At 49.2% G+C, this 24,945-nt stretch overlaps 2 protein-coding genes across 4 annotated transcripts; one reads left to right on the top strand and one right to left on the bottom strand.

Annotated features, from left to right (window-relative positions):
• The first annotated feature begins 10 nt into the window (after positions 1-10).
• MEA1 (male-enhanced antigen 1) lies at positions 11-1,729 on the top strand. 3 transcript variants are annotated; one of them, XM_078369199.1, is made up of 4 exons: positions 11-37; positions 570-847; positions 934-1,036; positions 1,337-1,729. In XM_078369199.1, the coding sequence occupies exons 2-4, from the start codon at positions 581-583 to the stop codon at positions 1,486-1,488; spliced, it is 522 nt and encodes a 173-aa protein (XP_078225325.1). In that variant the 5' UTR covers positions 11-37; positions 570-580; the 3' UTR covers positions 1,489-1,729. The 3 variants fall into 3 exon arrangements, with proteins under 3 accessions (XP_078225325.1, XP_035151562.1, XP_035151560.1); XM_035295671.3 differs by having other exon boundaries at positions 11-55; XM_035295669.3 differs by having other exon boundaries at positions 11-177.
• On the bottom strand, positions 1,614-24,945 carry PPP2R5D (protein phosphatase 2 regulatory subunit B'delta). Its single transcript, XM_002746553.7, has 16 exons — positions 24,830-24,945; positions 19,853-19,930; positions 7,184-7,394; positions 6,760-6,959; positions 6,566-6,676; positions 6,366-6,458; positions 5,823-5,953; positions 5,629-5,688; positions 5,424-5,532; positions 5,152-5,205; positions 4,664-4,834; positions 4,442-4,569; positions 3,352-3,453; positions 3,183-3,255; positions 2,936-3,052; positions 1,614-2,784 (listed from the first exon to the last, which is right to left on the bottom strand). Exons 1-16 carry the CDS (start codon positions 24,854-24,856, stop codon positions 2,647-2,649), a joined length of 1,803 nt encoding a protein of 600 aa, XP_002746599.3. The 5' UTR covers positions 24,857-24,945; the 3' UTR covers positions 1,614-2,646.

Raw genomic sequence — 24,945 nt, 5'->3', positions numbered from 1 at the left:
ACGCACCTCTGCGCGTCCTGCGCCGCCGGAAGTGAAGGCCACGGGCTTTGAGCAGGTGAGGCGCGCGGAGACACCGGCGCCGGGATTCGGGTGGGGGCGGGTGGGGGCGGGTGGGGGACGCCGCAGCTGGGACCATTTGAGGGGAGCCTATGGGGCCTGAAGGGCATTTGTCAGGCGGTACAGAGGGGGACCTCCAGGAGAGGGGAGAAGGGGGCGGGTACGCCCTGTTAAGGGGAATCCGGTGACCCAGAGTTCCCAAGTCGCGGGGGAGGCGTGGCGGGGGAGCCAGTGTTCTGGAAGGGGTGTCTTAGGAGATGGCAGGGCCTCCGGTTGGGCGTTTAATTAGGAACTGGAGGAGCAAGGCTGTGGGGCCTGGTTCGAGATAAGAGCCCTGACTTAGGGGTAGGAACGAGAGGCTGGAGGGGGGCGGAGGGGTGGAGGATGCAGGAGCCTCGGGGAGGAGCTAGTTTTTTTCACGCAGGAGACCGCAAGGAGATGATGAGACTATGAAGATGAAGATGGGCCTCGTTTCATACAATCCCTGTCCGCCCTCCTCTCTGTTCTTGCAGCCCCTGCTCGGATGGCAACAGTAGTTCTAGGGGGAGACAGCATGGGCCCTGAGCGTATCTTCCCCAATCAGACTGAGGAACTGGGGCCACATCAGGGCCCTTCAGAAGGCACTGGGGATTGGAGCAGTGAGGAGCCTGAGGAAGAACAGGAGGAAACTGGGTCTGGCCCAGCTAGCTATTCCTACCAGCCCCTGAACCAAGATCCTGAACAAGAGGAGGTGGAACTGGCACCAGTCGGGGATGGAGATGTAGTTGCTGACATCCAGGATCGAATCCAGGTAGGGTGGAGGGGGGATGGTTCCTCAACAGGTGAAGCTGGGCTCCTTGGAAGCCTGGACCCAAAGGGTCTTCTCTGGCTCTGCAGGCTCTGGGACTTCATTTGCCAGACCCACCATTAGAGAGTGATGATGAAGATGAAGAAGGAGCTACAGCGTTGAACAACCACAGCTCTATTCCCATGGACCCAGGTAAAAGAGATAATTCTTTCATTTTGGAATAATTACTAAGGAAATGAACTGGCTTGAGTCAGTAGAAGGAAGTTTCAGATGAAGACCCTATTCCTAAAAAGATAGTTTGTAAACTAAGATTTTGTGGACTTCAGAGTCCAAGTGAAATGCTCATCTGCTAGCTTTGGGGATGGGCAGGCTGGCCTAGAAAATAAGATGGATTTGGTGACCCACCCAAGGGCGCTGGGTTGATTCAGGGATTGGGGAGGAGAGCTGGTCCCATTATTTCTGTCCCTGACTGGCCTTTGGCTCTGATTTCAGAACATGTAGAGCTGGTGAAAAGGACGATGGCTGGAGTAAGCCTGCCTGCGCCAGGGGTTCCTGCCTGGGCTCGGGAGATATCAGATGCCCAGTGGGAAGATGTGGTACAGAAAGCCCTCCAAGCCCGGCAGGCATCCCCTGCCTGGAAGTGACCACAGAGAGCTGCCTTACCTTCCTACATTCCAGGCCAGAACCAGCACAGGACTGAACACATCCCTGGTTGTAATGTCCATTTCCATCTTCCCCATCTCCCTTTCCACATCAAGGCACATAAGGCTTCTCAGAGACCCACTTTATTCGGTTCTGTACATATGGGGACATCAGCCCAAGCCCAACCCACCTTAGCATGTATCACTCTGTGGAGAATAAAGCACCCTATATACACAGCCAAAAGCCGCACTGCCTGTGCACCTGGAACCTGGGTCCAGCCCTCCTCAGTCCCTTGCCCCTCCAGGGTACCTACAAGGGACAAGAGAGGGCATGCCCAGCCTAGCACAAACAAGGAAATAAATAGGTGTTGCCAGGAGCCATGCTTGGGGCATTGCTCCCTGCTTCCTTCTAGTTTTGGGAAAGCAGTCAGCCCGAGGGTGGTCCCTTCCATGTCTGATCCCAGGGCTGCTGCTCACCAAAGACAGGGCATGGGGTAAGGTGTTTGTTCATCCCTCCCTGGCCCCACCCAGTCTATCTGGGCCCTATATTCCTCAGTTACTGTCCATAGCCTATACTTTTCTCCTTTTGACCTCCCTTGGTCAGGCATGGGGTAAGAGGAAATAATACAACCCTATCTGCCAGTACATGGCTGGGGCTAGGGGTGCCTATTTGTGCTGCAGGGGGTTGGCTTCCCTCCAGCTACTCCAGGGGAGAATGGGGTTTGCCTAACTTTGGTGAGAGTAATCTCCTGCTGTTCCCTACTTGCCTCTGCAGTGGAGAGAGAGGGGAGACACCTGGTGTTCAAATGAGGATGAAGGGAAGAATAGAGGAGCATATGTATTCCTGTGTATACTTCTCAGAGCAGCCTCAGGTAGCTGTGGGTGAGGAGCAGGTAGGGGACAGGCATCCCCAGGTTGTCTGAGCACTGAATATCTTAGTGCTCAGCTTGTATGAGCCACAAGGAGGCATGAACACCTTTTGGGGAGAAGAGGGACCACTCTGTGGGTGTCCCTGCTTCAAGTGCCCACATCCCCCTCCCTAGAGTAGCTAGAGAGACGCTGCCTTCCCCCAAGTCAGCCAGTAGGGAGCAGAGTGTGGAGGGCCGGGGCAGTGTTCCAGGGCTGAGTGGGCTGTGGCCCTGTGGTAAGAAGGTGAGGGGGTCAGAGAGCCTCCTGGCTGGCAGTTAGGAACTCTTCCGCCCGCTTGTGCGCCTCCAGTGCCTTGATGGTGTACACGTCCTGGGGCAGCTCCGACTTCCTCCGCAGCAGCACCTTCTCCTTCTTGATGTCTTTTAGCATCTGTGTGTGAATAGGGACAAGGGAAGGAACAGTGACCAATTCCCAGTGAATTCTATTGTTTCCTCCCCTTATTCTTTGGCTCTGCTGTCTGTGTCTCCTCTCCCTTCCAGAGCTATTATTTCTGCTCCATTCTCCTACATTGTCCTCTCACCTGCACAGCCTCAGTCTCCACAGTCCTCTTCAGAAGCTGGATGTCCTCAGCCGTAGGGGTCTCTGTCTCCATGGAGTACACAGGGGGCAGTGGTGGAGGAGCTCGAAACATGGGATACTGAGTGAGAGGAGACATGGACAGCGGTGAGAGCCACTTCAGAGACTTGGGGGTCTGTGTGCCTCATATTCCTCCCCCAGCTCAAGATGGGCTGGCCTGTCACTTCACAACACTGGCAGGAAATCCTCACCTGGGGATTAAGCCGGGCCAGCTCCTCGATTTTTTGCCACATCTCTTCCCTTTCCTTCATTCGAAACCGGCCCCTGAGGATCAAAAAAGTAGGATTGGGGTTGGGCTTGAGAGAAACAAAGTGAGCTAGTGGTAGAAGATGAAAGTCTCCCAGGGAGAGAGGTACTCACTTCTGCTTCTCTGCCTTGTATTGTTGTGTGCAGTCATCAAATAGCTTCTGATTCATTTCCATAAACAGCTTCAGGGCATTATAGATCAGTCCATGGATTGTCCTGCCACCAGGAAGAAAGATGAGGTGTAGGAGACCAGAGTCTGCCCTTAGCACAAGGAACCCAATTTGTTCTCTCACAGGGGTATGTCTACTAAGAGCTTTCTCATTTACTACTTCCAGTTCACAAACCTCTATGCAGGATCAGAAGATAGCTTCGGCCAAATCATGTGGTTTGAGACTGGCATTTCATGGTCCATCTGTCCATGCTTCCCTCACCCCATTCTCCAAGGCCTGCCTACTTCCTACCCTTTCCCACTCTCTCACCCACACTAATGGCCTCCCAGCAGCATGACAGACTGCATCTATACCACACTGTGCTTGCTTTTAGCAGAAAAGTCCTTTCAAAACCCTGGGATTCTTTTTTCTTTCTTTTTTATTTTTTTAAAGATGGAGTCTCACTCTGTTGCCCAGGCTAGAGTGCAGTGGCACAAAATTGGCTCACTGCAACCTCCACCTCCTGGTTTCAAGCTATTTTCCTGCCTCAGCCTCCCGAGTAGCTGGGACTATAGGCGCATGCCACCACACCAGCTAATTTTTGTGTTTTTAGTAGAGATGGGGTTCCCCCACGTTGCCAGCCTGGTCTCGAACTACTAAGTTCAAGTGATCCACCTGCCTCAGCCTCCCAAAGTACTGGGATTACAGGCATGAGCCACTGTGCCTGGCCCAAAACCCTGGGATTCTTTACACATACTCTCAAAGAGGGTCACATCAGCTTTTTGCAGCACAGAATTACGTCTCTAAAGCTGTGACAGGACCTGCAGAATAGCTGACCCCAAGGAGTGGTGTAACACAGGTTGCTGCCCTGCTATTTGATATCACAGAGGCATCTTTTGGCTCCAGTTAGCCCCTCAAGGTCCTATCAACATGCAGGGGACACCAGCCCCACTTGCTGGGTGACCAGGTGAGACCCCTGGCCCTTAGTTCTTCCATATCCTCAAAGTTTTCCTAACTGGATCCCCACCACCCAGCCCCGCCCCCCAGTGCCTTACTTGTTCCAGTGGCTCTTGGAGTTCCTGTAAAGTGCAGGGAACATGATGGGGAGGACTCGGGCTGCATTGTCACTTATCAGGCTCATGATATACTCATTGTTCCAGTAATAGAGAGCACGCTCTGCCACCTGGTGGGGAGATGCGGACTTGGTGGGTACCTCTCGTTTCACTCAAGACCTCAGTTTCTGGCAGGGGTTGGGATATGCTAGGTCAGAGTCTCACCTGGAAATGGGGGCTAGAGACACACTTGGCCAGCTGGCGGAAGAGGGGTTCCATCACTTTGCTAAACTCAGAAGGTTCAATGACGTCCAGAATCTCCTCCAGCTCATTCAAGAACATCACCTCCTTGGGGCTGTGGGTCTTGGGCCAAAACTTAAGAAGTCCCACAATTACCTGGGAGACAAGAAGGGCATGGGGATGAAAATTCTCTACACCTGCCTGGGTGTCTAGGAAGTTTTCCCACCCATGCTTTCCCCGACCCTGGTGGGCACAGCTTGGGTGATCTCAGCCAACTGCCCTTGTTTATTTGCCTTAGATCTGTTTCCTAGGTGTATATATAGGTTTCACTTCTCCTTCAGAGAGGAAATCATGTTACCTGTCAGGTCACAGCCCTCCTAAGCACCCCCTTATGGTACTGCTCAATAGGTATAGACTGGCAAGTGATGCTGACGACAGTTTAGGTGGGCCTTGGGTCCCGGAAGGGAAATTACCGGCTCAGTCAGACTGCTCTCCTTCTCCAGGAATTGTACCACACAGTATGCCAACTGCAAAAGTGTGAGGTAAAAAGGAGATGAGGTGTAGGTCCTAGAAGTTCTCAGAGAAGTCAGTGATAAAAGCAAGATCCCAGAAAGGAAGGGGAGGTGGAGGGAAGGAATTCTCCCACCTGCTCCCTATGCTTCCCCTATCCCAGCTGGAATACCTTCCTGCCCCCATCTTTTCTCTGCTGCCTGAGTTGGACATTATCACGAAGAAGGCAGCTCACCTGAGGGTGATAGACACTCAGGGACTTGACCTTGTGAAGGGGAAGCAGGACACGGATGAGGAACATCTTGTGCTCTTCTTTAAGGGGCAGGGCAAAGCCATTGATGATGCTAGGAATTAAGGGAGATTTGTCAGGACTAAAGGGACAGATCCAAGTTCAATGTACCAATCCTCCCAACCTTTCTGTGCCCCACCCCACCTCTTACCTGCCCAGGATCTCCAGGAGCTCAGCAATCCCGTTGTGATGCTCCGTCTCATAGATGAACCTGAGGAAAGAAAAGACCTCTCTTGACAACCCCTGATGTCCCTCCAGCATTCTGTACAGTTCCCCCCACCTTCCCACTCCCACCCCACCTCGGTAGCAGTTTGCTTACTCCTAAGCCTGGGCTCCTGGCCTCACCTGTAGAAGATGTGGTTGATCTGTCTACGGATATAAGCCCGGAGCCCCAAAAACTTGCCATAGATGCGATGCAAAATGGTCTTGAGGAAGTCCCGCTCTCGAGGATCCTCACTGTCAAATAGGTCTAGGAGCTAGGAGCATGAGGGATGGAAAGCAGCTGGTGAGGCAGCAGCCAGGGAAGGTGGGGGCCAGGGTAACAGAGGTCCTGCCAGGGGAAGTACAGAGGTTCCCTGGAGGGGGAGCTGGCAAGTTTTAGAAACCAAAGTGATTCTACTCTATTGCTGATTCTATTGTATTTGTACTGAGACTTCCAAAGTGATGCCTCCCAGAAAGAGGTACTCTATTGTTTTTTTGTTTCCTTCCATTATGCAGTGAGTTTCTAAAGGCTAGAGTAGGGTTTCTTTTTTTAACCCTTTATAGCCTTCTCATACCAGTCATGGCTGAAGCCCAATATATTCTGCGTAAGGGGAAAGAGCCACTTGGACACAGGTAAGGCAGACATGGAATGGAAAGAGAGGACAAGACAGGAACTAGGGGACTCACAGCAAGGACAAACTTCTGGTCGATGTACTTCTTGGCTATGTTTGGCTGGAAATCAGGAGACTCAAGGAAACGTAAGAAGAACTCATACACGAGCTGTGGGGGAAAAGGCGCGCCACTGAGGCGGTGTTCCCAAGGACTTCCCGGCCTCCAAGTGCCCCACTCCCTGCAGCCAGGGCCAACCTGCTCTCTTGCCCTGGTACCTGGAGATGTGGCCAGGCAGCTTCCAGGGTGGGCTCATCTTCCTCTGGGTCAAACTCAGCCCCTGTGGGATTCGATGAAGGTGGCAGTGTCCGGAAGAGGTTCACTGAAAACTGAGAGGAAGGGCCAGTTAAAATTCTACCTGGGCTTCTCCGCAGCCCCCCACCAGTCCCCCGTATCCTTTCCCTGTGCCCACCATGGTGACAGCCTCAGGGTAAATGGCCTCAGTGACAACATCACGGCTATGGGTGATGTACTCCACCATCTCGTTGAGTCCTGCCCGCTTCACCTCCTTGAATTTGAGGTCACTGAGTGGGTCTGACACGAAGTCAAAGAGGACACAGCACTGGCGTAGCTTCTGGATAAACAGCTCCTCCCGCTCCTGGGTTGGCGAATCTGTGGGGGCCCCAGCAGTCAGGTTCTCCTCTGTAGTCCTTCACTGCCATGCCCTGCTTGCCTTCAAGGGCTTTCCCTTATCCCACCCTGCCACCATCCTGCTCCCTGGCACCCCCTTCCCACATTATCTGGAACTCCTTTCCCCCCAAAATACCCCAAAACTTCCATTCCACCATCTCCCCCTAGACCTGGTACAATAGCTCCTATGACTGGTTAAAAAGTACCTTTCAGGGCAGGAAGCTTCTGCAGCTCCCGATTCTTGCTGAGGTTGAAGCGGGAGGAGCTTTGTCGTCGCTCCTTCTTGACAATCTGGGGCCCCCCTGAGTACTTGATTTTGCTGAGTTGCGTGGGGGGTGGTGTGCTGTTGCTGGGACGCTTGTTGGACGACGTTGGCTGAGACTGGGCTTGGGGCTGGGGCTGGGGCTGCGGCTGGGCCTGGTCAAATAAGTCATTTGTTGAAATCCACTTCCCAAGATATGACTCCCACCCTGAGCTTGGGCCATCCCCCAGTCTTTTTATGCCTGCACAGGCCTGGGCAGTGAGCAGCTGTCTCCTGCCCCCAAGGAGCTAAGGCCAGGGTCATAGAAATAACTGTGCTGTAGCCCTGGCAGGGAGCAGACAAGAAGTCACATCTCCCAAAGAGATGCCCACTGCCTGTGCATCAAGAGCCTCCAAAATGTTCATTCCAGTTCATGAACAGGCAAAGCTAATTGATGGATTGATGGTGACAGAAGTCAGAAAAGTGATTATGTTGCCAGGGAAAGGGGGTGGGTATTGACTAAGAAGACACATGAGGAATAAGAAGAGACACAAGGAACCTTCTGAGTAATGTAATCCTGCATCCTGACAACCTGCAAGGTGGTGCATGGCAGATAACATACCTAAAATTTATTGAGCAGTACACTTAAGATCCTTTACTGAATGTGTGACAATCTTGATTTCAAAAGGTAAAACAAAGGCCAGGCACAGTGACTCACGCCTGTAATCCCAACACTTTGGGAAGCCAAGGCAGGAGAATAACTTGAAGCAAGGAGTTTGAAACCAGCCTGAGCAACATAGCAAGACTCTGTCTCTACAAAAAATTTTTTTAAAATTAGCCAGGTGTGGTAGCACATGCCTGCAGTTCCAGCTACTCAAGGTTGGAGGATCCCTTGAGCCCAGGAGTTCAAGTCTGCTGTGAACTATGATCACACCAACTGCACTCTAGCCTGATCAACGAAATAAGACCCTGTCTCTCAAAATAAAAATGTTAAAAGGTAAAAGAAAGAAAGAAATTCCTATGTCTTAGTAGTTTAACTACTAGAAATTTAGCTTAATAAAAACCCTAAATTTAAAAAAAAAAAAAAAAAAAAAAAGCTTTGGAGGAGGCAGAAGTAGCCAGGCAAAAAGAAAAAAAAAACAAAAAACAACTTTGTGCACAAATACTTTTAACCTCATTTATAACAGAAAATAAATAAATGGAATATCAGGAGTTAATATTATGTTTATGAAAATTATGGGTCAGGTGCAGTGGCTCATGCCTGTAATCCCAGCCACTATGGAAGGCCAAGGTGAGTGTATCACTTGAGGTCAGGAGTTCCAGACCAACCTGGTCAACAAGGTAAAACCCCATCTCTACTAAAAACAAAATTAGCCAGGCATGGTGGCAGGTACCTGTAATCTCAGCTACCCAGCAGGCTGAGGCAGGCGAATCACTGGAACCCAGGAGGCAGAGGTTGCAGTCAGCCAAGATTGTACCACTGCACTCCAGCCTGGATGACAGAGTGGGTGAAACTCTGTCTCCAAAAAAAAGGAAAACCAGGTTCCCTCCCTCCCTTCCTTCAAAAAAAAAAAAAAAATAACCAGCTAGGCACGGTGGCTCACGCCTGTAATCCCAGCACTCTGAGAGGCTGAGGCGGGCAGATCATGAGGTCAAGAGATTGAGACCATCCTGGCCCACATGGTGAAACCCCGTCTCTACTAAAAAAATTAGCTGGGTGTGGTGGCAAGCACCTGTAGTCCCAGCTATTCGGGAGGCTGAGGCAGGAGAATTGCTTGAACCTGGGAGCAGAGGTTGCAATGAGCCAAGATCGTGCCATTGCACTCCAGTCTGGCGTCTGGTGACAGAGCAAGACTCTGTCTCAAAAAAAAGAAAAGAAAACCATATAATAGTTTAGTTGTAAAAAATATTTTCATAGTCATAGGAATTTGCCCAAAATCGTGGTATTTTAGGAGGAGAGGAAATGTCTGCAGAATGGCATAAGAATGCTAAGGGATTAATTTTCCATAGTAGAAGTCAATAGGTAATATCTAAATCTCAAAAAAAAAAAAAACTTAGGAAAAGAATCTAATGTGGAAATCTCAGTCTCTGAGGAAACAGCTTAGAATTGCATTCCGAGCTCAATAGTACTATCAGACTTTCTGAACAACGTATGTGTTATCATATTGATAAAAATTTGAAATAAAACAAAAGGCCTAAAACTACATAATGATGGAAAATTGCTTCCTATGCTAAGTTAAATAAGGACAGTACAAGGCCAGGTGTGGTGGCTCACGCCTGTAATTCCAGCATTTTAGGAGGCGGGTGGATTGCCTGAGCTCAAGAGTTCGAGACCAGCCTGGGCAACATGGTAAAACCCCCATCTCTACTAAAATATGAAAAATTAGCTGTGGCAACGGGCACCTATAGTCCCAGCTACTTGGGAGGCTGAGGCAGGAGAATTGCTTAAACTCGGGAGGTGAAGGTTGTAGTGAGCCAAGATTGCGCCACTGCCCTCCAGCCTGGGAGACAGAGTAAGACTCTGTCTCCAAAAAAATAAGAACAGTACAAAACTGGATATGCAAAATGAGCTCATCCACATTAAAACACATGCACAGAAAAACGAGGTTCGAAAAAGGCAAGAACAAGCCCAAGTCCCCACTGTGTTAATGACTATCTCCTGTAGAATTAGATTACTTCTGCATTTCTAAATTTTCTACAGGTTGATAACTGCTTGTTTTTCTCCCCCTTACTTCCACTGTATAGTATGATACTGCTTTTATAATGGGAGAAATGTAGCTAATTTTTAAAAGCTATCCCTTTTTATTTTTAGTTTATTACTTTATTTATTTTTGAGATGGAGTCTTACTCTGTCACCCAGGCTGGAGTGCAGTGACACAATCTTGGCTTACTGCAACCTCCGCCTCTCAGGTTCAAGTGATTCTCCTGCCTCAGCCTCCCAAGTAGCTGGGATTACAGGCACCCGCCACCACAGCAGCTACTTTTTGTATTTTTTGTAGAGACAGGATTTCTCCATGTTGGCCAGGCTGGTCTTGAACTACTGACCTCAAGTGATCTACTTGCCTCAGCCTCCCAAAGTGCTGGGATTACAGGTGTGAGCCACCACACTCAGCCTAAAAGCTATCCATTTTTAAAGAGATAGCCAGGCCAGCTGCGGTGGCTCAAGCCTGTAATCCCAGCACTTTGGGAGGCCGAGGCAGGTGGATCACGAGGTCAAGAGATCGAGACCATCCTGGTCAACATGGTGAAACCCCATCTCTACTAAAAATACAAAAAATTAGCTGGGCATGGTGGCGCGTGCCTGTAATCCCAGCTACTCAGGAGGCTGAGGCAGGAGAATTGCCTGAACCCAGGAGGCGGAGGTTGCGGTGAGCCAAGATTGCGCCATTGCACTCCAGCCTGGGTAACAAGAGCGAAACTCTGTCTCAAAAAAATAAAAATAAAAATAATAAAAAATAAAATAAAAAAAATAAAGGGACAGCCAACTCCCAGACACAGGTATTATAGCCCCATGAAGTCCATTTTCAGAAGTCTGAAAATAGGTATTTGCAGGGCTGTCTGCCCATAGGTACTCCAGGACTGTCCAGGCAGCCCCCTGTTGGGAGAGGAGAGAAGCTAAGCCACAGGACAGTCCTTGCCCCCAACCAGAGACTACAACAGGACCAGGCAGAGGCCATGTCCAGCTGGGTACACTCACCATAGGGAAAGGTGACCTCCTGGCCTCATACCTGCCATCCCCTCCTCCTCTCCAGCTCCCATCCTAAACTCTTACTCTTTACCATCGTAATAGAAGAACTTGAAATCCTCTGGGGTGGGGGAGGGGAGGAAGACAGAAATGTTATTCATTGCATCCTCTGAATGTTTTATAAAAACAATGATGTGGACCTATCTAGGGATGAGAGAACAGGAGAGGAGCACTGGGTCCAGCCTGTGGGTCACGTGTGTTAGACACAGCAAGGCATCTGGAGTCTGAGGTCTCCATATGGCAGATCAGTCACACCTTGGGTTGGGGAGAGTGGCAGTGGCAGAAGAGCAGGTTAGGGGTCAGTGCTTGCTGTGTATCCAGACTCTCCCTTGCCTCGGACTTCCATTTCCCTGCCTTAAGAACAACCAAACCTGTGGAGGTCAGTGCTCAAGAACACATTTGAGCCAGACTGCCTGCCTGGGTTCGATCCTGGCTCTGCCACTTATTAGCTAAGTAATATCCAGAAAGTCAGCCCCTCTGCACCTCAGTTTCCTCTTCTATAAGATGGGATGACAACTATACCTACCTTATAGCACTGTAGTAAGGATAGAAATGAACAGTTCACGGCACTAAAGAAGCATTTTATAAGAGGTATCTGCTATTACCACCACATCTATTATTATTATTATTTCCCATGCCTGCATTCTTGGAATGCAGCCTGGTATCTCCTTCCTATGCTAGCACAACTTAAATGTTCCTTTGGGTCCATTATCCTCCTTGTTTGAAAATGGGGGACCCTGGCCGGGCAGAGTGGCTCATGCCTGTAATCTCAGTACTTTGGGAAGCCGAGGTGGGTTGATCACCTGAGATCAGGAGTTCAAGACCAGCTTGGCCAACATGGAGAAACCCTATCTCTACTACAAATACAAAATTAGCTGGGCATGGTGGCACATGCCTGTAATCCCAGCTACTCAGGAGGCTGAAGCAGGAGAATCGCTTGAACCTGGGAGGTGGAGGTTACGGTGATCCAAAATTGCACCATTGCACTCCAGCCTGGGCAACAAGAGCGAAACTCTGTCTCAAAGAAAAAAAGAAAATGGGGGACTCAGGAAATCACTGCCTCCTCCAAGACTCAGCTTAAGGCCCACCATCTTCGAGAAAGTCTTCTCAGATCTTTCCAGCCCTTGGGTGTCACCCTGTTTTTGAAACCACTTGTCTGTTCCATTGGCTCTGTTAATACTCACCCCCTAGTGACACCTCTTAGTCTCTTCATATGTCATTTCCCCAACTAGACGGCAAGTCCCTTGAAAGGCAGGACCCTGGTTTGTACCTCTCTGGGTGCCCCAGCACTGGCCCCTAACAGGAATTCAGTGAAGGTTGGTTGGCTGACCAGGAACCAAAGCTTTCAGTTCCCGCCCAGGCTCCTTCCTCTCCTAACCCAACTCTGGGATCCTCAGAACAGGGCACTATACAGCATTAGGAGCAGAGTCAGCAGGGAGAAACATTAGTGATACTAGAGTGAGGGGCTCAGTTCCAACCTGAGGACATCTTACAGGTAAGATGCAGACACCCTGTACTTCCACAAACCTCAAACTGAGGAGGCAGCCAGAGAGAGGCATTCTTCCCAGAAAGGGTAAAGGAAGGTAGCCAAGCGAGGTGGCTCATGCCTGTATTCCTAGCACTTTGGTAGGCTGAGGCGGGTGGATCATTGAGGTCAGGAGTTCAAGACCAGCCTGATCAACATGGTGAAACCCTGTCTCTACTAAAAATGAAAAAAAAAAATTAGCCAGGTGTGGTGGTGCGCACCTGTAGTCCCAGCTACACGGGAGGCTGAGATGGGAGAATTGTTTGAAGACAGGAGAACTGTTTGAACCTGGGAGGCGGAGGTTGCAGTGAGCCAAAACCACATCACTGTACTGCAGCCTGGGCTTCAGAGACTCCATCTTAAAAAAAAAAAAAAAAAGGTGGCAGGACTAGCTCAGAGGTTTCCAAACCATTATTCTGGTAAGGTTTAGAGAGAACAAGAGGGTTTTATGCCTAAAAATAATGTTCAAAAACCCACCAATGTCTGGGCACGGTGGCTCATGCCTGCAATCCCAGCACTTTGGGAGGCCGAGGCAGGTAGATCAGGAGTTTGAGACCAGCGTGGCCAACATGGCAAAACCCTGTCTCTACTAAAAGTACAAAAAATTAGCCGGGTGTGGTGACAGGGGGCTGTAATCCCAGCTACTTGGGAGGCTGAGGTAGGAGAATCACTTGAACCTGGGAGACAGAGGTTGCAATGAGCTGACATCGAGCCACTGCAGTCCAGCCTGGGTAACAGAATAAGACTCTGTCCCCCGCCCCAAAAAAAAACAACCAAAGAGCTGATGGCTAAGGTCTTTTCTATACTGGTATTATGTTATCAAAGGCTGGAGTGGCCAGAGAGCAGCTGAGTGAGCTTAGACTGCCCTGCCCACTACCCCACTGAGCTGCCCTGGCTCCCAGGATCTAGACACAAGAAAGCATCTGAGAGACAGCTGCTCCTGCCAGCAAAGCCCTTGGCTGCCAAGCCCCAGGGAGGTATCCACTGTCTATTCACCCTTAACTAGGAAACATGCATGTCAGAAGGAGGTGGCAGATATGTCACCCACTGGTGGGCATTCAACCATTTCTCCTAAAAGCTCCAGCCTCTAACTTCTCCATTCACCTGGGTTGGGGGTAGAAGTCAAGCGGATCCCCTGAGAAGCTTCTGCAGCCATCAAAGCCGGGGTGGACACTGACCAAAGGCAACTTGGCCAATCTGCCCTCTACTTGCTATTTTGTCCTGCCCAGTTTCACTTTTGGGACTATTTATTTATTTATTGAGACAGGGTCTCACTCTGCCACCCAGGCTGGAGTGCAAGGGTGTGATCGCAACTCACTGCAACCTCTGCCTCCCAGGCTTAAGCAATTCTTCTGCCTCAGCCACCCAGGTAGCTGGGATTACAGGTGTGCACCACCATGCCTGGATAATTTTTGTATTTTCAGTAGACACAGGTTTCACCATGTTGGCTAGGCTGGTCTCGAACTCCTGACCTCAAGTGGGCCACCTGCCTTGGCCTCCCAAAGTGCTGGGATTACAGGTATGAGCCACTGTGCCTAACCTAATTTTTTGTAGTTTTTGTAGAGACAGGGTTTTACCATGTTGCCCAGGCTGGTCTTGAACTCTGGACCTCAAGCAATCCATCCACCCGCCTCAGCCTCCCAAAGTGCTGGGATTACAGGTTTGAACGACCATGCCTGGCTCTGACTTCTGGGACCCTATAGAGGCCATCTCTTCTGCCTGAAGTACTACTACTTTCTCTTCCAAACTTTCAACAGGATCCATACTCCAAGAAGCCTTCCTAGATTCAGGCCTCCAGCAATCAAGTGGTGCTGTGAATTTCCACACCACACTCATACTCAGAAAATTTCAATTAAACGTGCTTGCTCTGAACCTACCCTGGTCCAGCCTATTCCTAACACAGCAACCATTAATAATTTAAACTCGGGCCAGGTGCAGTGGCTAAGCCTGTAATCCCAGCACTTTAGGAGGCCGAGGCGGGTGGATCACCTGAAGTCAGGAGTTTGACAGCAGCATGGCCAACATAGTGAAACCCTGTCTCTACTAAAAATACAAAAATTAGCCGGGCATGGTGGTGCATGCCTGTAATCCCAGCTACTCAGGAAGCTGAGGCAGAAAAATCGCTTGAACCTGGTAGATGGAGGTTGCGGTGAGCCAAGATCGCGCCACTGCACTCTAGCCTGAGAAACAGAGTGAGACTCCGTCTCCAAAAAATAAATAAATAAATCCAAATATTCAAATATAATAAAGAGACAGGGACCGAGTGCAGTAGCTCACGCCTGTAATCCCAGCACTTTGGGAGGCTGAGGTGGGCAGATCACTTGAGGCCAGGAGTTCAAGACCAGCCTGGCCAATAATGGTAAAACCCTGTCTCTACTAAAAGTACAAAAGTTAGCTGGGCATGGTGGCAGACACCTGTAATCTCAGCTACTTGGGAGGCTGAGGCAGGAGAATCACTTGAACCCAGGAGGCAGAGGTTGTAGTGAGCCAAGATCACGCCACTGTACTCCAGTCTGGGCGACAAAAGCAAAACTCCATCTCAAAAAAGAATAATAATAAAAATAAAAATACAAAAATAAGGCATGTGTGGTGGCAGATGCCTATAATCCCAGCTACTCAGGAGGCTGAGACACACAAATCGCTTGAACATAAGAGGCAGAGGTTGCAGTGAGCCAATACACTCAACCCTGGGCAACAGAGCAAGATTCTGTCTCAAAAATAAATAAATAAATAAATAAATAATAAAGAGATAGAAATATAATTTAAACACTATAGAAAGTATTTAATGTAAGAGAAAGCTGAAACATACAATTAACAGAAAAAATGCAAAGATCAAATGTGATATGTCTTTTGCATAATTAATTAACTGGCCTAATAAATGAAGATCATATCAGTTTAAAATCCCAAAAATTTGAGCCAGGTAAGGTGGCTCACACATGTAATCCCAGCACCTTGGGAGGCCGAGGCAGGTGGATCACCTGAGGTGAGGAGTTCAAGACCAGCCTAACATGGTGAAACTCCATCTCTACTAAAAAAAAATAAAATAAAAATCCCCAAAACCACAGAGAACTTCTCTCCAGTGGTGACATCTAGAGCTCCATCTAGCTGTGCTTAATTCTTTCCTTCCATCAATTATTCACTAAACATCATGCTAAGCATTAAAGATTGAAAGTTTATTGCAAATTCTATACCATAAAAAAGATTAAAAGGTGACTAAGACATGGCCCTTGCCTTCAAAGAGCTCACAGTCCATTAGGCAGGATGAACACAAATGAAGCTAACTGTAGAAGGAAAATGCAAGAACAGAGAGGGCTGAGCTGCAAACTCTGCCTGGAAGAATTAGGGAAGATATCCCTGAAGAGGTGACTTTTGATTTAGCTTTTTTTTTGCTCTTAAAGAATAACCATGAGTTTAATAGGCAAAAAAAGACACAGGAGAAATAAAGCAGTTCAGGTCAGTGGAACTGCATCTGTGAGCACCCTGAGTCATAAAGAGGTTATCATATCAGAAGACAGAAAGTTGGGCAGGGTACAGTGGCTCACACCTGTAATCCCAGCACTTTCAGAGGCCAAGGCAGGAGGACTGCTTGAGTCCAGGAGTTTGAGACCAGCCTTGGCAACATAGGAAGAACCCATGTCTACAAAAAATACAAAACTTAGCTGAGCACAGTGGCTCGTGCCTGCAGTCCCAGCTACTCAGGAGGCTGAAGTGAAAAGATCCCTTGAGCCCAGGAGGTTGAGGCTGCAGTAAGCCTTGACTGCACCACTGTACTCCACACCGGGCAACACAGTGAGACCCTATGTCCAAAACAAACAAACGAAAAAAAAAAAAAAAAGAAAGAAAGAAAAGGAAAGAAAAATATGGGAAGGTTGGTGGGATGCAAAGCCAGGACTGGTGCTAGAAGAGTGGGGCCAGCTCAGAGGGATTGAGGGTGCCATGCTAGCAAGTTTGGACTTTAACTTTTAAGCAGTGAGATGCCAAAAGAGGTTTTTAAGTAGAGGACTGGTAAGACCAAGGTTTTTAGAGTAACAACTCTGGCCTCAGAGAGGACAGGCTGAAGTGGGGTAATTTATTCCTCCCTCTGTCCCTACTCCCAGACTCTGGACAGGGCACAGCACACAGAGGAGTCTGTGACATTAAATTTTATCCTGGGACAGATCAGGAAAGACCCTTACCTGCAGAGGCAGGTCAACAGGGAGTCTCACCTGATCTCCCAAGGCTCCTCTCTATTCTAGGATTTATTTCTAGAATCTAAGAGCCAGCAGTATCACTTCATTAAAGACCACAAGAGACTCCAGAGTCACACAGACCTGGGTTGAATTCCAGTTCTGCATTACTGCCTTACTGGCTGAATAAAAGCTACTTAACATTTCCTTTCTTCTTTAAATTTTTTGAGATGGAGTCTTGCTCTTTCCCCCAAGCTGGAGTGCAGTGGCACGATCTCATCTCACTGCAACCTCCACCTCCTGGGTTCAAGTGATTCTCCTGCCTCAGTTTCCCGAGAGCTGGGATGACAGGCGTGCACCACCACACCTGGCTATTTTTGTATTTTTAGTAGAGGCAAAGTTTTACCATGTTGGCCAGGCTAGTCTCAAACTCCTGACCTCCGGTGATCCAGCCACCTCAGCCTCCCAAAGTGCTGGAATTAACAGGTGTAAGCCACCACACTAGGCTAACATTTCTAAGCCTCAGTTTCATCTGTAAAATGGGAATAATAATAATTAAGGGATCTCAGGGGAGTATTCTGAAGGTTAAATGAAACAATGTATGCAAAGTACTTAGCACAGTGCCTGGTACTTAGTGTTGCACAGTGTCCTGTCCCTTACCCCTCCCCCACCAAGTTCATGTCCACCTAGAATCTGTGACTGTGGCCTTACTTGAAAACAGGGTCTTTGCAGATGTAATCAAGTTAAAATGAGAGCATACTGGATTAGGGTGAGCCTGAAGTCCAATATAACTACTGTCCTTACAAGAGGAAAATGTGGACACAGACCGAGACACATGGAGGAGAACGCTGTGTGAAGACAGAGGCAGAGATTAAAGCGATGCATCTACAAGGAATGCCAAAGATTGCCAAAAGCCACCAGAATCTAGGAGAGAGACGTGGAACAGATTCTTCCTTAGAAGCTCAGAAGGACATGGCCCTGCCGACATTAATTTTACAACTTTTGGCCTCCAGAACTGAGACAGAATATATTTCTGTTTCTCTTTTTTTTGAGACAGTTTGCTCGTCACCCAGGCTGGAGTACAATGGTGCCATCTCCACTCACTGTAGCCTCTGCCTCCTGAATTCAAGCCATTCTCCAGCCTCAGTCTCTCGAGTAGCTGGGATTACAGGTATGCCACCACCACGCCTGGCTAATTTTTGTGTTTTTAGTAGAGACGGGGTTTCACCATGTTGGTCAAGTTGATCTCTAACTTCTGACCTCAGGTGATCTGCCTGCCTCAGCCTCCCAAAGTGCTGGGATTACAGGTATAAGCCACCACGCCTGGCCTATTTCTATTGTTTTAAGCCACTCAATTTGTAGTAATTTGTTTTGTTTTCTTGAGACAGGGTTTTGTTCTGTCACTCAGGCTGGAGTGCAGTGGTGTGATCATGGCCCACTGCAGCCTTGAACTCCTGAATTCAAGCGATCCTCCTGCCTCAGCTTCCCATGTGGCTGGAAGTACAGGTGCACATGCCCCCACACCCAACTAATTTTTTAGTTTTCTTGTAGAGACAGGGTCTATGTATGTTGCCCAGGCTGGTGTCAAACTCCTAACCTCAAGCAATTCTCCCACCTCAGCTTCCCAAAGCATAGGATTACAGGTGTGAGCTAGCATGCCTGGCTTATTTGTAGTAGTTTGTTATGGCTGCCCTAGAAAATTAACACAAAGTAAACTGCTCTATAAAATAAATGTTCATAGTCTGAGGGGAGAGACACAGAAGGAAACCAATGGTCACAGAGCTAAGTGTTAAGGATTATTTGAGAGACGTTTAGAATACTGCATAAAGGCCAGGCACAGTGGCTCACACCTGTAATTAAAGCACTTTGGGAGGCTGAAGCGGGCGATCATCTGAGGTCAGGAGTTCGAGACCAGCCTGGTCAACATGGTGAAACCCCATCTCTACTAAAAATACAAAAAATTAACCAGGCATGGTGGTGCACACCTGTAGTCCCAGCTACTCAGAAGGCTGAGGAAGGAGAATCGCCTGAACCAGTAGGCGAAGGTTGCTGTGAGTGGAGATTGCACCACTGCACCCCAGCCTGGGTGACAAGAGCAAGACTCTGTCTCAAAAACAAAAACAAAAAAAAAAAAAGTATCAAGAAAGAAATATTCAGAAAAAAAAATTAAAAAAAAAAAGAAAAAAAGTAGAATATTGCATAAGTACAGAAGAAAGAATAATTCCTCTTCTGTGGTCCTCAACTTCTATGTCTATAAAATGGGGAAAACCTACTCTGCTTCTGATTACTTAAATGAGGCCTAAAACAGTGGTCACGGGTGTGAAAATTGCTTGGACCTCTTTAGATATGAACTATCATCAGAAGTACCCAGAAACCCTAAATGCATAGTTAACCCCAAACATTTGCTCATCAATCTCTTCTCCCAAAAAACCACAAGACCTGTCCATAACTAGAGAGCTCTGTTTCCAGTCTTCCTCCATCCCTCTGAACAATTTAGAGCAGGAGAGAGAAAGCAGAGAAAGCACCAATCACCAGCTTCCAGGTAGGATGCAGTGGATGCTCGCTGTACATGATCATTCACCATCCAGACCATCCCACTGTGCATACTCGCAAACTTTCATGGACATACTGTATACTTCCCTATGTCATTCCCCACTTCTGATGCTCTCTCAGCTTGCTGTTTATTGCTTTATAGTCTGAGATTGCTAAGCCACACTGACCTCTGCTCAGGACAGTCTTTCAGTCATGCTCCCATTAGATCAGGACCAAGGGCAGTGAGCCCAGCTGGGCCCAACTCAGGGACACCAGCCCCTCCCAATCCCCTGCCCCACCCAGAGCCATGCTGAGGTCACTTGTTAACCCATCAAGTGTTTGTGGACTTTTCCCCTTCTGCTCAGGATCCCAGAACCCCCAGCTTTTTGCCCTAAGAAAAAGGAATTCTCAACATTCCAAGTTGGTAAACAGAGAAACAAATTTCATAGGAACCTGGGGAGTTTAAACAACTTGAGAATGTATTTGGTCTCTACCAGCCAAAGGGAAATCCTGCCTGAGGACAGTCTGGATGGGCTGTCCAGGTCCTTCCCAGGATATGGAAGCCTTCCCTTCTGCCTCACTCCCTGGGATCCCCTAACCCACTAGCCATCAAGGAGTGGTGGCTGGCACCTGAACCACATCTAAGGCTACGCCTACATTAGTTACCTCCTCAGTGTTCTCGCCTCCACCATCCTTGCCCGAGCTGCTAGGCTTGGCTGTGCATTTGGCAACCTTGGGTGGCTCCTGAAAGGAGAAGATGAAGGTAGAGTTAGCAGATGCCAGAGGAAGGGAGAGGTCTTACCATGAATCCCTTGGACAAATCCTTATATCTTTGTTGCAAATATCCTCTATCCAAATGAATCAATCAATTAGAACTTATCTTGGGCTGAGCTGGGGGGGATCTATGCAGATGGAGATTCAGCCCCTCCAAAGAGTTTAGAATCTGGTTAGGAAGTCACCCCAAACACACACTAATTTGGCAGGAGAATGCTCCTTCATCTTTCACCTCATCAGGCTGGTGCAGAGGTTGGGCCTGTGAAGGCCTTTGCTCAGGTCAGAGCCAGGGTGAGGAGGCTTAAGGAAAAAGCATCAGGGAACAGCTGCTTACTGGCTTCTGGCTAAAGTGGTCAGAGGGGTGCCAGAGGCTTTCATGCTGGAGGGCAGGGAGTCACCACTCTTTCCTCACAGTCACCAGGAAAGACTAGGAGGCAATATTTGGATGTCACAAATAGCACACAGACAAGAGGGTTCTACTCAGCAATTTAATCAGTAAGGCCCAGGAATGCTAACAGGTACAGGAACTGTCCCACCCAAAATGCCAAGAGCACCTCAGTTGACAAGCACTGAGACAGGGATTGGGGTAAAGCCCTGAATTGTCACAAAGAGTGAGCACTAGTCTGAAGTCTCCTTTGGGAACCTGGCAGCTGGCTCAGAGCCCTGGCCTGCCCGGCATCTCTTCCTATTCTTCGAGCCAAAAAAAGCAACTGCACAGGGACAGGATAGGGAAAATGTGAAAAAGACTTGGGGATTTAGGTCTGACTGCAAGCTCAACACAAATCATCCATGTGCAGCTCACGTGACCTTCCATCCTGTTAACAGACCTGTGCAGACTGCTTGGCACTGACAGGGCTATCCTGGAGGATCTGGTTCAGTCATGAGCATCAGGCTTGGGAGGGGCCATGACAAATCCTAGTTTCTTAGAGGGAAATGCAACCCATACTGGGAGTGGATTCAAAAGCATGTCCCAAGACCAACAGCTGCAGGAACTGGGATAGTTAACAATGGAAGGGAGGAGTCATGAGGGATGGGGAAGCAAGATGAATCTTAAACAAATGAAGGGGTGCCTTAGATTTAACTTGTCCATTTGGACCAGAGGCACCAAAGCAATGGGCTAAAGCTGCAAGCCAGGCTGAAGCTCCAAACAAGGAAAAATTTTGTCATGGAACAACTGCACTAAAACTGGCCACCTAGTAAAGCCAAAAGCTCCCCAACCCCTGAGAGCATTCAAGCAGGGGCTGGGTGACCTCCTGTAAGGCATATTGCAAAAGAAATTCAAGCCTTTAATGAGGAGTGGAGGATCTTGGAAATCACTTCCAGCTCTGAGATTGTGCAATTCAATAGCAGCCAAGCCCCCTTCAGTGAGAAGTGTTAAATCAAGTTATTGTGACTATGGGGGCAAAAGGATTTCAGGGAGAAGAGAGCTCTGTGTGGGCTGGAGTAAGGGGAAGGCTTCTTGAAGGTGGGGAGGAAGAAAGGTGTGGTATAGAACAGCTTGATGCAGTAGGGGGAAGGGGTTCCTTCTTTGGGCTGAGCAGGCTCCTTCTGCATACTAACCCAGCTGACCACACTGACACTTGTAAGTGGCTTAGAGCATGGGGTGTAGGGAAAAAGGCTGGGGGCAGGGGACAGGTAGGACACAACACTGAGATGTCTGCACACACCCCAGACATGAACTCTTGGACAAAGCTGACCCATCTTCATACATGTCTGATCTCTCTATTGGATCATAAGCCGCTTATTCTTTTTTGTACCCCTCCACCCACCCTATAGCACTCAGCATGATGCCTCAGACATATCTTTTAAAGAATGTGCCTAAGAGAGATCCAGCTGCCTTAGTGTGTGGGTGTGAGTGGGCGTGGAGGAACCAGGCCCACCAGCCTTGCTCCCTGGCTCTTGCAGAACAGGTGAAGCACATACACTTCAGCCCAGCTCAGCAGTCAAGTGCTGTGTGGCACAAAGGTTAAAAGAACATGTTTGCAGCCAGCCCTGTGTTTTGGGCCCAGCTCTTACTAGCTATATAATCATAGGCAAGTTTACTAGCCTCTCTGAGCCTCAGTTTCCTCATTTATTAGACGATGACAATCACAGTACCCTCTTCCCTCAGCACAGTGTTAAGGCACATGAAAATCCTGATGCTGGTCAATGCTATTACTATTATTATGAACAAGAAAAAAGTCGGAGGAGTCAGGGACACCCTACTGAAGAAAATAAAAGAGCTAAGTACCAGAGGAAAACAAGAAGGAAGGGGGAGATGCGAATTCCTCAAAGAGATTAGCTCAGCACCTATCCGCTAAGCACCTACTGTGTGAAAAGGAGTTGCTAAACCAAAACGAAGCTTAGTTATTATCTCAAGGGAAGAAAAGGCTTGTCCACAATTAATTCCCATCCAAGGCCAAACACAAAAGGACCATAAGTGGCCTACTAAGTGTTCTGCAAATCCAGAAGAGAAGGGAGAGCTCACTCCTGACTGACAGCTCAGAAAGACTTTAGGGAAAAAGCTGTAAAAGATGGCCAGGAGAGAGGGGACAGGTGATAGATGAGGAATAAAGATCATCCACCCACCCCCATCCAGGCAAACCTCAGTCACACTGTCAACCCCCCACCCCCCAGAGCTTGCCAACCACTGAAGAAGTCCAAATGCAGCTGAAAATCAAGAGCAGAAAAACCTTATAGGGAGGTGAGAGTGATGCCTGGCTCCATGCACCCTGATCCTTCCAACACCCTTTCCCAACCGAACGCTTACACTCCTGGTCCTAACAAGTCTAACTGGGAATTTGTTTTCTTCTTCACAATCTAGTAGGCTAAAGTTTTCTGTGGATGGGACAGTATATAGTCCATCAGACTAAAAACTACAAATGGGTGGGGACCTCACCAGCTTTCCCTGGATTCCATTTCCCTTAGCCCCTGGTGTGGCTGATTTGTGTGTGCATTGTCTACAATTAAGCTACCCAAACCATCTCTGCATGCCCACTCCCCAAGGACAGGGCCTGGGTGGGACACACAACCCTATCCAGCTCACTACCCCTAGGAGGTTCACCATCTAGCACACCATCACCAACCCTGTACTCAGTGCCTCAGGCCCTGAAAGGTTAAGGGGACAACCCAGAATCAGAGCTGCCTGGCAAATACAGAACAGCCCTGGAAGAAAAAGTTTGAAAAGGTCATAGATGGCAGCCCAGTAACCCAGTCAATCAGAGGGCAAATGAATATACCTCTGGGGTCATCAAGCAAGAGGCCAGAACATGAGACTAGAGCCAGCCCCCACCATAAAGGGCCAGCCCCAGGAGAGGAGAAGCTGGGGGAGGCTGGACCTGGTATCCTAGCATCCTCTGTGAGACTGTACCTCAAAGGAACCACACCTCTGAGTCAGACCTCAGCAACAGCAGGAAACAGAGGGTAGAAAAAGGCACAGATGAGGAACAGGGGAAGGCGGCACCGAGGTAGAAGAGAAAGGTGAAAGAAGGCACCATTAAGAAATGGCCTGTGGGCCAGGGCTGGGGGCTACCCTCTGTAATCCCAGCACTTTGGGAGGCCGAGGCAGGCAGATCACCTGAGGTCGGGAGTTCAAGACCAGCCTGACCAACATGGAGAAACTCCATCTCTACTAAAAATACAAAATTAGCCAGGCATGGTGGCACACGCCTGTAGTCCTAGCTACTCAGGAGGCTGAGGCAGGAGAATTGCTTGAACTGGGGAGGCGGAGGTTGCAGTGAGCCGAGATCATGCCGTTGCACTCCACCCTGGGCAACAAGAGCAAAACTCTGTCTCAAAAAAAAAAAAAAGAAAGAAAAAGAAATGGCCTGTGTCAGGACATCATGACAAAGACCAAAGACATGGGTGTCCAGGGGTAGCTGGCCTGCAGGCTAAGAAGGAATAATAATCTGACGGGGAGGACAAATTCCCAATTTGAAGATGGTGCAGCTCAGGAAAGGCAGAAATCCAGCACTGGTGCAAAAAAATAAAAAGGAAGAATGCAAAGGTTATCCTAGGATTAGGAATAAGGGGAAGAGCCTACTCAGATTAGGAAAGGTGACTGGTCTAGGATGTACCTGGAGCCAGTTAGGAGGGCTTTGATAGAAAAGAGGCCTTTAAGTCAGGAGACCCGATATTGCAGCTGGGCCTCTAGCAGGCTGTGTGACCTTGGACAAGTCCCTTGCCCTGTCGGCACCTCAGTCTCCTCATCTGTACCATTAGGGATTGCACTGCATGCGCTCAGAGGTCCCTTCCAGCACTGATGTTCTGAGGTTCCATCAACATAAGGGCTCAGTCCTGCTTACAAGTTTGTGTGTGAAGGAAGAACTAGAGGGAGGGGCCAAGGCCAGATTTGGGTGGAGGAGAGAGAAAGCAGCGCTGTTCTAGGTCAGGGGCTTGGCATGGAAAGAGAAGGGGCCGTAGGGGACTGTGGGGCGGCTGTCCCAGGCGGGTAGGAAGAGGAGGAAAGGGGCTGTTCAGGGCGGGGGGAGGGGGCAATTCTGGAAGGAGGTGCAGTTTCAGATGAGGGGCTGCCTAAACCGATGGGAGATCGGGGCCAGGGGTGATGGGGGGACAGAAAAAGCAGGACAGTGACCTGAGAATGGGGCGAATCTGGAAGAAGGAGGTTACCCTGGGCCGGGGGTAAGAGCAGGGAAGAAGGGAGGAAGGCGTATGTGGGGGGAGTCTCTCCGGGGCAAGGATGGGGAGCTGTCCTAGCCGCGGCACAAGCTGGGGGTGCTGCCAGCCGCGGGGGCGGAGGGCTGGCCCCAGGAGTCCTGCGGGGGCCGGACGGGAGGGTCAGTCTGGGGCTGTCCCGGGCCTGGCTCTGGCCCCTCCCAGAGCTCCGCGCAGGCTCCAAGGCGGCGGTGCGGGAAAAAGGGCCACGCTCACCTTCTCCTTTTTCAGTTTATAGGGCATCTCGGCCCGTCCGGACCCGGCCCGTCTCCTGCGGCCCCGCTCCGGCTCCGGCTTGCCTCGGCCGCACTCGGCCCGTTCGGCGTCTCTTC

This window comes from Callithrix jacchus, chromosome 4 (assembly GCF_049354715.1).
Source record: "Callithrix jacchus isolate 240 chromosome 4, calJac240_pri, whole genome shotgun sequence".
NCBI lineage: Eukaryota > Metazoa > Chordata > Mammalia > Primates > Cebidae > Callithrix > Callithrix jacchus.
Note: the sequence above shows the minus strand (reverse complement) of the source record. Positions and strands in the feature narration are given on the sequence as shown.

What these genes read in the sequence shown, in the direction of transcription:
- PPP2R5D (XM_002746553.7), bottom strand. Translation starts at nt 24,856, where the DNA reads ATGCCCTATAAACTGAAAAAGGAGAAG. An exon ending in ACCAGAAGTTTGTCCTTGCT is followed by an intron (nt 5,954 to 6,365) that starts GTGAGTCCCCTA and finishes TCATGCTCCTAG; the next exon opens with CTCCTAGACCTATTTGACAG. An exon ending in ATCAACCACATCTTCTACAG is followed by an intron (nt 5,689 to 5,822) that starts GTGAGGCCAGGA and finishes TTCTTTCCTCAG; the next exon opens with GTTCATCTATGAGACGGAGC.
- MEA1 (XM_035295669.3), top strand. Translation starts at nt 150, where the DNA reads ATGGGGCCTGAAGGGCATTTGTCAGGCG. An exon ending in TGAAGGGCATTTGTCAGGCG is followed by an intron (nt 178 to 569) that starts GTACAGAGGGGG and finishes CTGTTCTTGCAG; the next exon opens with CCCCTGCTCGGATGGCAACA. An exon ending in CTCTATTCCCATGGACCCAG is followed by an intron (nt 1,037 to 1,336) that starts GTAAAAGAGATA and finishes CTCTGATTTCAG; the next exon opens with AACATGTAGAGCTGGTGAAA.